General features: G+C 39.0%; 1 protein-coding gene across 1 annotated transcript; it reads left to right on the plus strand.

Moving 5' to 3' along the window:
* The first annotated feature begins 758 nt into the window (after window positions 1-758).
* Window positions 759-11,369, plus strand: LOC121962367 (myozenin-2-like). The gene is made up of 6 exons (XM_042512622.1): window positions 759-1,971; window positions 2,784-2,873; window positions 4,270-4,436; window positions 6,608-6,752; window positions 9,304-9,487; window positions 10,850-11,369. Exons 2-6 carry the CDS (start codon window positions 2,792-2,794, stop codon window positions 11,073-11,075), a joined length of 804 nt encoding a protein of 267 aa, XP_042368556.1. The 5' UTR covers window positions 759-1,971; window positions 2,784-2,791; the 3' UTR covers window positions 11,076-11,369.
* The last annotated feature ends 6,769 nt before the right edge of the window (window positions 11,370-18,138 follow it).

An 18,138-nucleotide genomic window follows, 5' to 3' on the forward strand; every position in this document is an offset into this window, starting at 1 on the left:
GATGTGTTGTCTTGAATAGCCACTTGCTCCGTATCCAGCGGAGGGGGGTTGGGAGATTGGTGGGGACTTGTTCCCATGGTGACCACCAGTTACATAATAACAGTGGGTACCTACTATAGCTGAAGCATCAGAGAATGAGTGATAAGGACACACAGAGAGGTGATAAACAGTAATTATTTCCCTACCAATTTAGATATTAAAAAAATGCAGCATGGAATTTAAATGCTAATAACAGGGTGGAGATAGTGCAGTATGAAAAACATTTTGTGTATAGGGTTCCTGGTGAGGAAGTTTTCTTTATGCTAGGCATTGCAGCTATGCCAATGAGCTTGCTGCTTTTAACATTCAACCTTATGCTTTTCCGCCCCCCTGGCTGCTGCAAACTCAACCTGCCTTGCTTTATTTGTCTCTTTTATCAAGTTAAAAATTATATAGGAGGTAGATTGAATTTAACAAGGTCAATTAAAACACAGTGACTGGATTATAAAGTGAGTGCACCCTATTAGGCCCTCGGTCCATCCTATATCACATGATGGCATTTAAAACAAATAGTATCTGATTGGCTTGGAGGCCCTGAGGGGGCCATGTTCCCACACTATATGTCTCAGAATGTATTTATTGTTAGCTGTGCGCTGCATTTCTGGAGCGCTGGTTAAAACAAATCCAGCAGAAGCAACTTTATTTTCAATGTTAAAGCCTTGTCAGTGGTTTCCCTTAGGGGCTTTTCAATCCATGGGGCTTTTCAATTCATGTATATTTGCAAAGTTACAAGACTGCAACAGATTATTGCCTTTTGTATAGGCAAGTTAGTGAAATGTTCTACAAATTCTGTTAACCTTTTCTTTTTCGCCACAGATAAGGTACATCCTCAGGCGGTCATGGAGACCATGGTCCTTTACCTGGATTGTCATTTTTCAAAATGTGTATTTTTGAGATACTTTTAAACTGGAGGTTATGTTTAAGTATTTTCCAAACTATATTTGTCCATTTCTCATTTACTAGCCATTGCAATAATTTTTCTATGGTAGCCGAGACATTTTGAACCAAACCACAAAGCCAAAATGCCTCACAAACTTGAAAAACACAAATGCAAAGGCCATAAATTGAAGATGACTTGAGTTTTAGAATGCCGGTCTGCAGCAACTTAAACACCACCCGCTCCCGCAAGATTTGGGTTGGGTCCAATGGGATCCTTGGGATCTACAACACTGCTCAATCACATAGTGATAGTTATCATAGTTGGTTAGAAAACAATGTTTCATTTACCTTACAAATGTACAAGTTTCATTGTCAGAATCCGTTGATGCCAACTTCCATTGTAGCTTTAGCATTTGAGATTTCCATCAATGTGCTTGCGTTTCTTTTATTTTATAAGCGTTTTGGATACGCAGTTTGTCTGACATGTCTCAACCACCATAGATATACAACACTTTTGGCTATCTTTTTCAACTATAAGACAGCTTTTTTTAATCCATAACTTTTACAACAACTGTTTCAACTTCTCTGCTGGCGAGCTTTTTCTTTTTAAATCTAATTATTTTGAAATGTTTACAAACTCTTAATGAGCTTCAGCAACTGCCTGTGGTACCAGTGCTGTTTGAAATCAGTGATATAGATCCTCTTGCTACTGTACACTGGCACTGGCAGAAATATAGATGGCTAGATGGAGGGCAAAGTTAGCTGTAGTGGCAGTGCTCTAAATTTAGTCTCCCCACCGGCCGTGGACTAAATACCAATGACAACAGTCAAACTGACACCCACCCACTCATTCAGTCAGTCAGTCAGTCAGTCAGTCAGGTCAGGCTGCAGCCCCCTTGGCCCACCCTCCCCACACGACAAGCCCCTCTGCCGGGGAGCGAGAGCACCCACACGGGTGGTACTCCTCAGTCTGACCCTCTTGCCTCTCACCTTTCTGACTTCCTGCTCTGAGGAGACAGGCACAGACTCCGCCCTGAGAGTCTTTTAGGACAGGTAAGCCATGACTCGGGCCTCTCCACAGGTGTCTAGTGCTAACATGACACTTGTACTTTAAATCAAGCATGGTTCTCACCACCGAGTTGTTTTCTCTTCATTTTCCAGCTTGCCTCATGCTATGATTGCATTTTATTCCATTCTTGAATTATTTCTCATAAATGTGTTGATCTTAAATGTTAATCCTTTTTTCTTATTGTTTGGTGTTTCATGCACAGAATATTTTTTACTGAACTGCTGCATATATGCATAATATATTTTTTTAAAAATGTATACAACTGATAAGATTGTGAAGTTTTACTTTATTGAAGCTAAAAGCAAACTTTGCAAACAAGCCTTTTATGTACTGTGCCAAAATCATTTTGCTCTGTGGACTGGAATGAAACATTTGTGTTGTGTTCACCGACACCATGGTGTAAACTTTCCACTGTACAATTTCATCCACTGTATCACATGTTTGCAGTGACAGCGGCATGTTCTCTGTCTGTGTCCTCTCAGCCCACTTGGGCAATTTCAAACATATTGATTCCCAGACCTCCTGACACAGCTGGTTGCTATGTCTGAAGAGCATGTGCTTGGCGTTTAACAGCCCAAGGTTATTTAAAGGGATGTGCTAACTTTGCCCTTTTCACTACCCCGATAAATTATATCTGCTTCGGTGAGTCTTTGTGCATGGTGTAGATGCTTGATGTCGGCTAATCGATGGTCAACATGTGGCCCTGTTGTCTCAGCTTTTGTGTCTTGTTCAGGTACAGGTTGTACTGATGTGCTTTGTCTCCTGTGACTTTTTGCCTCACCCCTGACTCCCCCAGGGGCAGCCATGTCGCAGTTCTCCACCATGACGACCAGGGAGAGGAAAATGCAGGCGGCAGCAATCTGCAGGGAGGTTCAAGCCCAGGAAGGTATCATTTCTTCTTCACTTCCTTGTTTTCCAATCCCTCTGACCTCTTAGTTTCTCTCTCTTTCTCTTGTTGCATCCTTTCTATGCTTCTGTCTCAATCTCACCTTCTCTCCTTCCCTTCACATCCTGCTCCTCCCAACCCCCTACGTTCTTTTTTATCGCACATACCAACGTAAACACAAATTTGACACCATCTTACATTATACTATTACAGTAAACTATTTGTTTTAACTTGGAAAGATAAATGTCCCGGCTGCCTTAAAAATATGAAACTGACTGAATTTGAGAAGACAAGTTGAGGTAATTTTGTAATGATTTAACCCTTCAGTTTAACCCCATCAGTTTTCTTGTGCTGCATTCAGATGCCCTTTTCAAGCATTTCTGTTTGATGTCCTTCGAAAAAAAAAAAGAAAAGAAATAGAAAACTATTTTTTTAAAAGAAATAGAAAACTATTTTTTAAAATATGGAAAAATGTCCAGAAAATTATTCCTATGATTATTCAATGGATATATTTTTTTGTTTTTAGCCCATTTTCAGGTAATTTCGTTGTTTTTTTTTTTTGTTTGTTTGTTTGTTTGTTTGTTTTATTTTTGTTTTTTTTTCTTTTCTTGCTAATTTCGAAGTGATTTTTCAAAGCTTTTTTTCTCTCTCCTTATTAAAATTTGCAGGTGTTTTTAGTAACTTTTTTTCTCTGTTTTTTATTATCAAATTTTTGGTTCATTTTTTGTCAAGTTGCTTGTTGTCTTCTTCCCATGTTTTTGAAAGAAATCAAGCCAATTTGTCTTCTCTAATTCAGTCAATGTAAAAAAATCAAGGCAGCCAGGACACCAACTTTTTTAACTGCCACATTCATTTTATAGAAGCCAGAGCAGCAGTTGCCAACCCCCTCGTCTGTGACCCTGACTATAAATAAGCAAATGAATACTTTTATGGGCCAAAGTAACTAATCCTTTTGTCGTTGTCCTTTGAACACGCTATTTCAGGGCGAGGACAACTGCATGTCCCGGTCTGAAGGCTACTGACAGCTGAAAGATATTCTGGCAAATTATGCACCTCACACTTGGATATAGGCCTGTGACATCTCCATGATCAGCATGCAGTAGCTAGCACATGGCGCTAACCACAAAACAAGCACTAGACATGAGTGGATTACGAGGGAAGATAATTGCTCATTCATCATATTGGCAGGAGTACCAAGTCAGCAATCCATGTAGAAGGTTTTTTTGCAGCACGGTTTTATTTCTGTGTGAATATAATTTGTGTTCAATGAGGTTTGATAGGTGGGAGTGAAGAAAATAGGAAAATAAATTTGTCTTGTCAAAATCAGATCAATATACAAGTATATATTGTATACACAAACTCTTTAGTCTTTTGTTTGTCTCCTTGTGTTATACAGATGTAGAGATGGATCTTGGGAGGAAAGTGAACGCGCCTAAGGAAATCATGCTGGAGGAGCTCTCTCTTGCCTCGAACCGGGGCTCCCGTCTCTTCAAAATGCGCCAGAAACGCTCAGAAAAATACACTTTTGAAAGCATTCAGAATGAAAACAACAAGCAGCCCAATGTAAGTAGAAACCTTGCAAGCAGGTCACATAATGCAGGAAAGGCAAAGGCTCAGTGTCTGAGGAAAATAGAGAGGGTGTTGGGGGATATCAATATTTTCCTCAGACATATTATGGAATTAAGAAGAACCGTCCTAAAAACCAAAAATATATTAACTTTCCATCCACCAAAAAAATTCAGTCCATTGTGTGTGCCATTTCTAAAAATGTCAGCAAACATGTTATGATGTGTGACCTCAGTTTCAGAGAATTTCCACTTATGAGGTCGTAAATACCACATGAGGGGGCAGTCATATGGACGTAGGTCATAAACATGATAAACATGACCCCAAATGAAAGCACCACAAGTGTTCATTAACTTTGGAGCGTGCAGAGGAAGAGATGGTTGGCTTAGATTAGGATAAAGGCTGGAAGCAGGGGGACAAAAAGTTACCATGGCTCTGTTAATTTCCAGCAAGAATGCAAACAATTTTATTTCCCTAAATGGACATTTTTTCAACCTGTCTTATTCCCAAGTAGTCAAATACCCATGCTTTGTCTTGCCCCTTTGCTTATGATAGCAGGGCATCCTTTATCGGATCTAATGTGATGCACAGCCAAAACACATTGTAATACATGGTTAATGTTGTGAAATGTTCATGGTCAGGGTTTAGACCACAAAACTAGTTGGTTAGGTTTAGAGAGAAGATTATAAGTCCATTCAGCCCCACTTCAGACACTGTATGTTTCCTTCTACGTCCATGGTTTACTTTGTGGTTAGTTGGAAGCCTAAAGACTTTGAAAGCTGTCTTAATATCGCAGGCTGAGGGGCTTGACAAAGTGATTGTATATGACGCGTTAAGAATGAGAATGGACTTCTTTTTAATAAACATAAATCCACTGTAGATAGTTATGCATTACTAAAACACACCTTGATAAAGCGGTTATTTTAACGCTGTCACACTGCCAGTGTGTTTTCTTCGAGCACAGTCGTCCATTTTCCCCACATCTTTTTCCTCCATCACTTGAAAAACATTCGCACAATACCTTACATCCTGTCAAAGTGTATGTTGAAAAGATTAAGCACTTGATGTGTTTATTTGACTTGTGTTACAGACATGGAGTGGTACAAAACAGCTGTTATGAAAGTCTTCCAGACGGTCATAAGTACCTTTATTAATGTCCTTTTGTGTATAGATGGGCAGTGTGCCAAGTGAGCTTTTTTTTTTTTTTTTCCCCCTGAGCAGTACTTATCTCAGCCTGACCTGGTCACACATAAAGCAATTAATGCACCAAAGCTCCAAGTAAAATTGAGAGATATACTAAGTTTCTCTTTGTTATATCAAATTAATTAGCTAGTTATATCGTCTTTCATTTAGTTGTGTGGTGCCCTTGTGTACTTTACATTGCCCCCATGAAGTCCATTGATAAAATAATTATTATGCTCCAGGGAAGTTTTTTGCCTCATCTTTGAAGTGAGAAGAGCTCACATATCTCTGGTTTGTTTATCGCTCGGGGCAACGGAGGGATTTTGTTTCAAGTTGTCAACATTTCCTGAGGAAGTCCTGGAGTAAATCATCATAAATATCTTTCAGAGGGATGAAAGCTGGATGCTTGGGCTGCAGTACATTTTGTCCCAGCCCACAAAACAATGTTTCTTGAGTAAAAATGGACACGCAGGCAGTTTCTTTGCCTCTTGTTGTTGTTAGAAAACATGTAAAATCGTGGTTTGTTAACTGCTTTCAGTCCATATAAAGAATAGAAGCAATAAATAAGTGGAGAGTTTGGGTTTTGATAAGAATAAACAATGCTACTGTGCCACTGATTTACTGTGCGTGCAAATCACATTTTCATTTTAATTCAGTAAATCTAACTTTGTCAGAAAAATTTAAGCTGATTATTTTTGCCATGTGCAATGAGATAGGAAATTGTTGAAAAACCAGTCACACCATATGGTTCTGTAAAAGCTGTTATAGAACTGTCAGATATATTACATGATCTTCCAAATAAATAAATGAGTAAATGCATGTTGAAAGTGCTCATAAAAATTAAAACTTTTTACTGTAGAGAAGAAGGTCAGAAGATTATTTGAACTACTATTCCAGATCAATCGTGAAATTTCAATCTCAGCAGATATGAGTTCATGCTTAACTTTTTTTAAAAGCTCAATTTGGCTCTTGGGTCTTTCTTTTAGAACACAACAGTTTCTCAAGCTGAAAATGGGAGTGCCACGGACGGCTACAGCGGCGATAACAACGGAGACGTCAACCAAAAACCTACTGTACCATCGGAGACACCAGATACAAGTATGGTGCCAAATCCAGACAGTATCGCACCAGGTAGGTAACAGTGGAACCAAAACAGATTAATGATACATTTCAAAGACCTAAAGCCACTACAATCGTGATAAACTGTAGTTTAGTTTGCATCAATAAACTGATTGACCTCTGTTTCAACTCAGTGACCATACTCACATACAGATACAATACAATACAATACTATATTGCATTATAATGCAATACATTACGATATGATAAATTGCAATACATAACGATGCAATACGACAGGTTATGAAACATTAAGATACGTTACAATACAATACAATATGATATAATACATTCTGATTGGATACTTTACAATACAATATGACCCGTTACAATATGTCATGTTAGGATTCAATATGATACAAGCGATATGATACTGTACATTACGTTACAGTACATTAGGATACATGATATATATATTGTACCTACAATTGTAGCTGTCGTATAGCTTTAAAGTTTTTGGCTTCATTAACATGTTTGGTACACTTTGGTGGAATGAACTTCCTCTTTGGTTGCTCTTTTGCTCCTTTTTTTAACTATTCTGAAAGAACAGTAGAGCTTATGAGAGATGGTACTTCTCGTGGTGAATAGACTGTGTGGCTGTGCTCTCCACAAAGCACTGGATGTGCTGTGTTTTGATAAGGATTCAACTGTTTCTCATTGTTTGTACTCACGCAGGCTTTGATCATGTAGGGAAACATTTTCTTCTTGCCTGGAATCTGCTGGCCACAGGCAGAATATGATTACACGTTTTCATTCTCCCTCTCTCCGCCTGTCTCCTTTCTTTCTCCGTCTTTCGATCTTCATCCCACTCCTTTGTTTCATATTCACTCCTCCACATTCGCATATTTCTCTCCCTAACCTTTTTTTTTTTTTTTTTTTTAGCCCTCCTTGTTACAATCAGCTTTAACAATCTTTGTAAAAATTGTTGAGTTTTACTCACGGGAAGTGTTTCCTGTTTGCCTCTCGTGCCACTGATAACATCAAGCTTGCGCTCATATCCTCCCTCGTGTCTGAATTCTGCCCAGTTGACACAAAACCAATACTGATTTAGGGATGAGGACATCTGCACAGGCGGATTTATTTCTGGAGCTCAGGACCAGACACCAACCTACAGTGTCTCAATGAAGTCACTCCAGCTGTAGCAAAAATCAGGCCAGAGTGCATTAGGTATCAAATGGTAAGAGCTCTTAAAATAGTACACTCATCCACCCAGGGGTGCATGTTCCATGCCCCTGTACAGCAAAATGACTTAAACAGGCTGTAGTTACATATAGGGGGATCTCTTTAGATCCTAATACTTAAAATAAATGACAAATTTACAGATAACATGCTGAAAGTGTGGAAAGTATTAACATTTTTTGATACCTTACCTGGATCCATAGCTGTTAACACTTAGCGCATTTTAATTGTTTTTGTGCCATTCTCAAAACTAATCATGAAGAATATCAAATATGATTTAGTTACATGACTTGTGGCCTTTCAGGGCTTCTAAGGCCCACCCTTTCATCTCCACATAGAGTACATAGAGCTGGGTATATGACTCCTCTCTCATAAAACAGCTCAACCACAAGAACAATATTTCATGGCCTCAGAAAATCTTTTACACAGTGTTTTATCATAGTTCCCCCCCGAAATCTGTAAACCCTCCCCACGGGTCTGTTTGGTCTCTCTTGCTTCCTCCTCAGGGCAAAACATAAACTCAGGAAGGGGGATTGTTCATTGTGAGAGGTTAGGACGTGAGATGACGCCCCGTGTTATGTAATGCCTGAGCTTGCAAGCCCCCCTGAGTGAAGCGCTGGGTTTGAAGGATAGTCCTTTGGATAGGCCTCTCCCATCAACACACATAGACAACGTGGGGAGGCATACATGCACTTACACACACACACACACACACACACACACACACACACACACACAGAGAGAGAGAGAGAGAGAGAGAGAGAGAGAGAGAATTACAGGGAGGGTGTCTCTTGATTTGTTTTGCTGTGAACTTTAACACAGACTAAAGGCTTCAGAAAAACTAGTGAGAGGTATTGCAATATTGCACAGTCAGGGTGGTATAAATGTTAATGTTAATTTAAAAAAAATAGATATTCTATGTTACTTAGTATTAAAAACAATACATTAGGCTTAATATAAAATTCGGGGTTTTTTTTGGATTTTATATATTTTTTAAAAAAAGTCATTTTGTGATTGGATTATTTAGTTCTCTTTGTGTGATTGCAAACACCTAAACAAGTTCAGTTCAACCCCCCCCCCCCCCCAAAAAAAAAAAAAAATCCCTGGCAATCATTGTTACAAAAGAGTTGCTTAAATATCTAATGCTTGAAGAAAAATCATAAAAATCATATGATGAGACATCAGCAGACTGTGCATGCACTCCTACTCAAGTTACCTCATCATCCGCTGACCACTTCTTGATTGTTTTCTAAAAAAGTAAATTCACTTTGGCCCCTTTTCACTGCATTACTGACCATACAGCACCCACAAAAGTAAGCTAATTATTAATTTGGGGAAGGAAAGCCCAATTTTTAATCACTTTCCATGTTGTAAACCCACCCAGGGTACGGAGGTCCTTTGAAAGATGTCCCCCCAGAGAAGTTCAACAGGACAGCTGTACCAAAGTCATACCACTCACCCTGGCAGCAGGCCATCATCAGTGACCCAGCCCTGGCTGACACTCTCATCACCCATATGCCCGAACCAGAGCCCCGACCAGAACTACCAGGGTACAAAAGTTTCAACAGGTAACTCACAGGAAGAAGGCAACTTTTTATTAGAATAAAATGTAAAATTTAAAGGTCCCATATTGTTAAAAGTCAGTTTCCCATGTCTTTTATTGTAATATTGAAATATGTTGCTATATAAATTCTGTACAATGTATCAGAATGCTTAATCCACAGGGAAATGCACATAGTCCATATTCAGAAACAGTGCCTGTAAACGAGCCATAAGGACTTCAGGGAGGTTGTGATGTCACAGCTATACTATTTAAAGGTAGAAACAGTCACTATAGTGTTATTACAGTCATTAGCTGGCTGCAATGATATGAAGAGACGCTGGAAGACCTGGAAACCTCGGTCGACATCACTATTCATGTGCTGCTTTCAGACTCCTTTCATATGTGTTTAAACCTTTGAACCCTGAGCAAACTGGTTTGATTTCTTTCCAAAACGTGAAAAACGTCAGCTTGAACGAAAAAAGATCAGCTTGGTAAGAAATGCTTCACAAATTGCAAGAAATTAGTAGATTTGGAAAATTATTATTTTTTAAAGCTTGGGAAAAAAGTAGAAGGGAAAAAGAAAAAATCTAGAGAAAATTATTATAACTGTAACTTAATTTAAGTTTGCCATAATTACATATTTTTTACGAAAAAATATTCTAATGTTAAGCACTTTTTTCAGGTAATTTCCTTGTTTGTTTGTTTTATTTAACTTTTTTTTTATTAATTTCTCATTAAATTTTGGGTCCTTTTTTCTTACATTGCTCATTGCCTTCTTCCCATATTTTTGAAAGAAATTAGCTCAGATTTCAGAGGGTTAAAGAAGCACACTCATATAAACTGTTATTTGTTATTTGTGAGCCTATGTGACTTTTGGTAGTGAGCAGCCACTGTGACCACAAGTGGCGACTATGGGATGACCTTAAATGTTTGACCATGGTATACAATAAAAAGTACACTCAGTAATATAACAGGTTAAATAAACATTAGCCACAATCAGCTTCTGGTCATACCAGACCAACTAAGGCTGCAACTGCAAACCCCTGAGTGTAGTGATAATGAGCTAGAGTGTGTTTTATTGCTTATAAATTCAACTATTTGCTCAAAAGATAAGCATTGTGATATTTTGTGATGCAAAAATAACATGGTCTTGCTGTAATTTATCATGCACACAAACGCTGAGTGAGTAAAACAAGTCTAGTCCTTCGTCTAACTCACAATGTATAAAAGTGTGCGTCTCACTCTCAGCAGCTATCTCTTCGTTTATACCCTCCGGTCAAAGTCTTTGCTTGGCTTTAATTAGTTGCATCACTTCAAATGTCACCACAGCCCCGTTCATTAGCACATGACCACCACTGTTAAAACACTGTCACTCCGTCACCTCCAGGGTGGCAACCCCATTCGGCGGCTTCGGCAATGCACCCAAACCTGCACCCATCAAGCCCCTCCAGCTGGAACCCCTCCCTGACTTCCCCGAGCTCCAGGGGGATGCTGCGGTGGATCGACCCTCCTTCAACAGATCTGCTCTGGGGTGGGTGTCAACGGGCGATCCAGCCCCACTCCCTGCTGTTTCCCTTGAGCCTATGCTCATCCCTGAGTCAGATGACCTTTGAACCTGTAATGAGGTCACACAGAGATGCTGTCTACTTAGTTGCAGCACCAGAGGTTATGGTGGGCAGAGGGGGCGTTTCGGTCAGAACAAAGGCGGGGTAAGAGAAAGCGTCAGGTTACCAGGTATACAGCATCCCATGGTTTTCCAGGGATGATAACTATTGCACTGTTCTTAAAAATTAATTCTGTACAGTAGGCAGAGACACTACTGCATTCAATAGATTTTAATGTATATTAATGTGCATAAGAGTATTTTATTGCAGAGTTTTTGCTCAATAAAATGGAATGCAACATGATTTTTTTTCTCTTTTGTTTATTTTGAATTTGATTTCCTGCCTGTGAAATTGTTAAAATTATTTTTCCTTCTGTTTTCCGACATGGGTGCAAATCACTAACATATTCTCCAACATGCCCCCTGGTAATAATTTCACAGTGAGATGATCCGAGCTACACTGAAAGATCACTTGAGTGAATGATGCTGTGCCTGTGTGCTATAACCGTATGCAAACCCATCACTTATCCCATCGTGCGAGAGTCCAAAGATACATGTGAGCCACTGTAACTCGCCTCAAGGTTACACTGGCTGACAGATCAAATCTGCTTCACTGACATGAGCGGCTCTCACCTTTTGGCTATGCCCAGTCAAAGGCGTGGGGATTGATGGAAGAGCTGCTTGATGAGCTGTGCCCGCTTCTTATCTGTCTGCCTGTTTATTACTACAGCACTTAGGAATTTATCAGAGACATAACAGGCGAAAGCAAACAGACTTGACTGATTGAAAGTTACCAGCAGCAAGAGTAGCAAAGACAGTATATTGTGAGTTAACCATGTGTTTACCCAGCTAAGAGGAGCAAGGTTCATTATTTAGCCTTGAATTTCATGTTTTTGGGTGCTTATGTTATATATCAGCAATATTTTCAATTGAAGTCAATTAATTAGAAATAGATCATGCTGGTGCTGGTGTAAATTTTATTTTCTGCCTATAGTGAGTAATGTTAAAAAGATGTTTTCTATTTGTTTATTTTGTTTTCATTTAATTCAATAAGTTGTGAGCAACAACATAAATGGAGAATACTAGTGTTTCTTTACTGTCTTTTGCACATATACCTCTGCTTCTTGACTGACAATGTTGTGAAATACCCGAAGTCAGTGGAGAAGGTCAGATATTTCACAGCCTTTTTCCAGCTTATTTTTCTGTTTACATACTTGTCCTCTGTATTCATTCGCCCTTTGAGTCCAAGCTTAAAGCCAGAAAAGAGCATGTCCACTACTTGTGACCACAAGTTGAAAGTTCTTGTACCTTTTAGACATTCAGACTGCTCCTCGTAACTAGGTTTGGTGTATGGTCAGTAAGTATGACCTCTGAATCAGGAAGAGGTCAGATCTCACTGCAGGTGTAGCTGTCAGTCACTGCAAACAGTGGGCTGTATGTAAAAAGACATGGCATGGTGATACATGGCTGACCTTTGACGTCAGATATGTAAGCTGTGGGTCTGGTTTGCAAACCGTGTGTTTAATACAGTCTTGTAAAGAATTTTTGTTGGTGTTAGTCAATAACCAGTATTTTATTATTGTTCCCGTCAAGCATAAACTTGGAGGGGATCATACATTTGGTGTATGTATGTGTGTGTCTGACTGTCCGTGTTTATCTTGCAAACTACTGGACCAATCAACCAGTATTCTGTGTGCACATTTATGACTGTTTGCTCAAGGGCCTCTTGTGGTTGCCGTGATTCACATACTGAAAAATGTGTTTTATTGACTGTTTATACTGTGACTGGCTGCTGGCTACTCGCTCCTCTTAACCGGCTGGTAGAAGCTGCAAGTTTCCCAGAATTTGGCTTGGCTAAAAACAGCAAACCTTTCTGTCCGTTGCAGGCACATTTTGGCGTTCGTCATGACATAAAAACTTTGGTCTCATTTAGAGCCAGAACATCTGCAGATTAAATCCATACCTGATATGTTATGCTCCATTAAAGTTAGAAATATATCACACTGGGAGCATTTCTGAAGTGGAGCATTTTGCTGCCTGATTTTGTAGATTTGCAGATTTTGTTGATTTGGTCATTTTCCCTTGATATTTGTGTTTCTACCACAAGTAAGCTAAGCCAGAGGGCTACCTAGTTAAATTGTTTAATCCTTTGTCTGTTTCGAGTGTGTTTATTGTTGTTATTTCCAAATGTGTTGTTCTGTGGCCTGTATTTAAAAACAAATCTGTTGTCATTCTTTTAAAATCACCTTCATTAAAATCTCTCCAGCTCTCATTTTACACCTCCACCCAGAGGGGTCTGATAAAAGAGATGCCACTTTATCCTGCAATGAAGAACCCGATCTTGTTTTCCTTTCTTTTTTAATGCTCACAATCTTTGCTTTTTGTGAGAACTGTGAGCAGGGCACATGCCTTTTCGAGGGTTTGACCAATTTGAAGAAAGGGGTGTGTTTAATTTTGCTAAACTTATTGACATCCTGTCTTTCTCTAAAAATTAGAATTAGGAAATGCCTCTCAGATTTTCCTCAGAAATGTGACTAAGTCCAGCATCAGCATTCCTCGCCTCAGTCGGGGACCCTCTGGAATGTGCCACTCCCTTTCTGAGTCCTACTGAATTCCTCCTGCTTGCCTCTTTAGGAGAACGGTGCGTGCAGAACAACCAGCATCCGACAGCGCCAGCAGCTCTGCCAAGTACCACAGAAAATATTGAGCAGTGTTTATCAAGGGCAGGCATGAACTCTCTTTGAACTTTGATTGTGGCCATTATCAAAATGCAGCAACGGAAATGTTATTGGTAGGGACTGAAGCGTAGGCTGAGGGTTGGGGGGAACCAGACGATTCAATTATTAGTCTCTAACTGCAACCAGTTTCCCCCTCAGGCGTGTTTGCTTTGACATGAGATGGCACAGTAGGCACTGGACAGTGGATTGTAAACTGTGCGGTCCACAGTTTGCTCGGGAGAATAGGGTGGCCTTGTGTTCGGAGTGACACTCCTATTCTGAAAGTTAGCAATCTGCTGTCCTTGAGCTTGTCATGCTAAGTCTTAAATCACTGTGGATAAGAGTATCAAGGAAAGTGAGGTGATAACATGGTGGAGCCTCAGTAATATCAAAAGCAGGACAATCCTTTTAGAAAGTGCTTTTAGAGAGGGAGAAACAGCACATAAACACCTGATAGGAATCTTGGACTGGAGTGACCACTTGTTTCAACTAAATTTCATAGTTTGTCTTTTGTACTTTGTGACCTAGATCAGTCTATAACTGAGCAGCTGGCCTTCAGCATCTTTCTCAGCAGTTAACAATGGACTCTGCTGCTGTTGCATTCACTGTCATGTTTTAGAGCTTAGGTCCCTCGGGTTTCCATCTGCGCACACAGCAACTGAACATTGAGTGTGCAGCATGCTGCTGACACAGACAACTGCTAAAAGGTTGAGCCACACGACCAGCCAATTTCTCAGAAGCTCATCTTTTGCTCTGAACAGGTAGAAAACAAAAGCTGTAAAATATAAACTGTAAGAGCATGAAGCAGTGCCTAGAGGGAGACATATGGTTTTGAAGAGTTACATTTTAGGTGTGAGTTTATGCTCAAATCTTCCTCCAGACATGATGGAAACCTGGGATTAACCTTGTTTTATTGTGTCAAAGTGAACCTCTGACAGAAAAAATCTGTAAATGTCTGAAAAGCACAGCTAATGGTGTGTCAACAGTTTAGTTTTCTCATCTGATGGCATGATGGATTTGCCCAGCCGGATGAATGTGCGCAGCAGGTGGTCATTCTCACAGGAAAGTGCAAAGCCCAATGGGATATCTAAAAATATGCATGAAAATAAAGCAACCCAGGGGTCAGTAGGGGGGTGTTGGGTTGCCGGTAAGGTGACAGGGTCGGGGTGTGCATTCCACCCCTGAAATGACGCAATGGGTTTAACGCTGTGAGAAAGTTCTAAATCCAAGAAGTATCAGCTGTGTGTGCGTATGTGTGTGTGTGAAAAGGTGGATGCCTGCGTATGTGCATGTTCTTCCATGAACTTACTGTTACTGTGCTTGTTTACAAGTGTGTGTTTGTGGTGAATATTTATCCCTTTTGAAACCTGGAGCGCTGTCACTTTTTTTGTGTTGTTTTCATATGCCTTTTACAAGTTTTTAAACCTTTGAACCTTAAACAAAGTGATGCAATTTCTTTCAAATGCATGGAATAGGAAATAAGCAACTTGTTAAGTAGTGTTCCACAAATTGCAAGAAATTAGTAGATTTAGTAAATTATATTTTTTTTAAAAAAAAACTAAATCTAGGGAAAAAAGTAGAAACTATATTTATAACCAATTACATACATTCATTCATTACAGTCATTTCTTTGTTTTTTTAATTTTCTCTCTATCTCGTTTTTTATTTTTTATTTTACCAGTTTTCTTGTACTTTTTACAAATTCCTTGCTCATTTCTTGTTTTATTGCTCATTGCCTCCTCTACATCTTTTTATAAGAGGTCAAGTCAATTTGATCATGTTTCAAGGGATTAATTTTATGGTATCACAAATTAAATGCTTGATCTCTTGTACAAACACAAAAAAATAATTTTAAGATATGTGCACTCATTTTCAAGACCATTTTATGGAAGGATGCTCACTGCTTGGCTAGTAATTAGCCTGTTTGGACAAATGAACATTAAAGACTGTGTTCCTGTTTACTTGCAAAAGCCCTCGAGACCAATTAGAGCTGTGTTCTCACACCATAATCTGGCCGCTGACTTTTTCCTCACGGGGCTCATCTATATTCCTGACTGGTCAATATTTGTTAACCTTTTCTTATTGGTTAATAGTCAGTGAAGACTTATTAACTTAAAAATGCTAACACAACCAGTAAGTAAAGTAACTAAAGTAGTGAAACTGAGGTCATCAGGTGATAAGTTAAAAGCTCTTTTCTCGTCTAATATAGCTGGGAAAGATCAGAACATTTTGCTTTAAATGTCCTTAATGTGAAGATAGAGAGGAAAAAGTCATTTTTATGATGATGTTGCCAGGGAGAAAATAATTAATGTGCCTTATCTTAGTCAATAAAGGGTATTACTTTTCCTACCAGACAGCACTGAGGTGAAAGCATGCTTTTCCTGTGTGCTGCAGCTACCGCGGATACGGCAAACACAGCAGTGAAATATATCACAGTCACTCCTTTGGCTGCACTCCAGAATTAATGTAACATGGTCAATTGCCAAAAAAATTATGCTTATGTCATCTACTTATCAGCAGTAAAACAATTCGGCAGTAAGAAAATGGAAATTGGTACAAATGAATAAAAAGTGAAATTAATGCAAATAGAAGAGTCTGAGATGAAAAAAATCTCTGACCTGCTCCTGCAGTACGACATATTATAAAACACACCCACGCTGGGAAATCATGCTATGTTTGTGGTCATGTAAAGTCATAATGACAGCACACAAATGCCATTCCAGTGAATGATATACAATGTAAACATGATGTACTTAAGGACACTTTGTGTAATCTTATCAATGATTATGTGAGCTATTTTTTCTGAAGGCCCTTATTTTAAAATTTGACTGCATTGAAATTAATTTCTAGATGTCAAAACCGAGAAAAGTGGCTGAACAAAGAGTCCTCACCAAGGAACATTACTGAATTGTTCTTGAGAAACGTGAGGAGCAGTTTCGTTCCAAAAAACTCATCATTACAGGATTTTAATCCCTGGTTAAATATAGCAGGAGTTGCTTCAGAGGCGTCGCCTCCCCGTGGCCCCCATTGTGGCGTTCGAGCATGTCTAATCTCTTATGTAACAACGGGGCTTTCACTACTGTGTGGTTCCTCATTAGTAGTAATTCAATAGCAATACAACGAATGGTGTTCACAGAAAACATTAAAAGCTTTGCTTTGTTTAGTCATTTCACTTATTGCAGTTTTTACAGAGAGTGATGAGGGCAAGTTTACGTTGAGTAACCTTGACTGACAGTTTGAACTCACACACAAATGTATTCTTGACAAATATCCCATATTTGTTTGTTTATTTGTGCCGTCAGGACAACTTGTGCCTCAGATTACTTTTCATTAGTACAAGCTGTTCTATTTGAATTATTTGCATTTCCCTTGATCCCGCACACATCCAGGTCTGCGTGCACATACTCAAACATGCACACAAACTAGGGCATTTATTATTACCCAGGCTGAGACAGGAGCAGATTAAGTTTATATTTTAATTAGACACTTAAATTTTGCAGCTGTAGATGAGAGCAGCATCACAAGAAGTTGTATCTGTATTCATTCAAATTTTTGTTTTCTTACACTACATGTCTGTCCCAGTAGAAAGTGTTTCAGGATATTTTTTTTTCTTGCTTTGAAATTAATCAGAATATTTCTTAATACATTTTAACATTGTGTGGTTGATTTTGTTTGGTCTAAAAAGGGACCACCCTGGATGCACAGACTTTTAAAAACAGTTGTCTGGTTTTGGAATTGTTGTCCTACTTTCCCTTTGTGTCTCAGGGCTATAGAGTACAGTAAGTATGGATTGAAAAGCCAGACAACAGTGCTAAAAATATCCCACTTCAACTGGCAGAGCACATTTGGGGTGAAATGGAATTTAGCTGCCCAGTGACCCAATGACGATCATCAATGAATCTATCTATAAGACAAAAAAGGCACTGACAAGCTGGTGGCTGTGTAGTGAAAGAGATGCAAAATAAAACAAATAATAATAATAACAACAGGCTGCATCCCTTTAAGGGAGTGGGACCCTAAACTGAGCGAGCAAGATTAAAATATCTAATATGTCTATAAAATCTATAGTAATAGGGCTGTACATGTATGTTAACAATCACCTAATATCAAGACTCTATCCAGTTATTCAAGTGAAAAAAAAGAGAGGATTTAAAATTAATATCATGATTTCTTGGACTTCAACCAAGTCTCAGTGAGCATAAAAAGTGTAATTGATTTGATTAAATCAAATCTTGTATTTGCCGTTGTTGGTGAATTCATAAAAAGGGCAACACAGGCAAAGAGAGGTTTGTCATTTGAGCAGTGTTCATCCACTGTGTTCAGCGGATCTCTTGCTGTTCACTGGGGCTTTCTCAA

Source organism: Plectropomus leopardus, chromosome 23 (genome assembly GCF_008729295.1).
Source record: "Plectropomus leopardus isolate mb chromosome 23, YSFRI_Pleo_2.0, whole genome shotgun sequence".
In the NCBI taxonomy this organism is placed as follows: domain Eukaryota; kingdom Metazoa; phylum Chordata; class Actinopteri; order Perciformes; family Serranidae; genus Plectropomus; species Plectropomus leopardus.

Excerpts from the sequence above, each read along its gene's own strand:
- LOC121962367 (XM_042512622.1), top strand. The coding sequence starts at position 2,792 with ATGTCGCAGTTCTCCACCATGACGACCAGGGAGAGGAAAATGCAGGCG. Across the intron at positions 4,437-6,607 it reads AAAACAACAAGCAGCCCAAT|AACACAACAGTTTCTCAAGC; the intron begins GTAAGTAGAAAC and ends TCTTTCTTTTAG. Across the intron at positions 6,753-9,303 it reads TCCAGACAGTATCGCACCAG|GGTACGGAGGTCCTTTGAAA; the intron begins GTAGGTAACAGT and ends AAACCCACCCAG.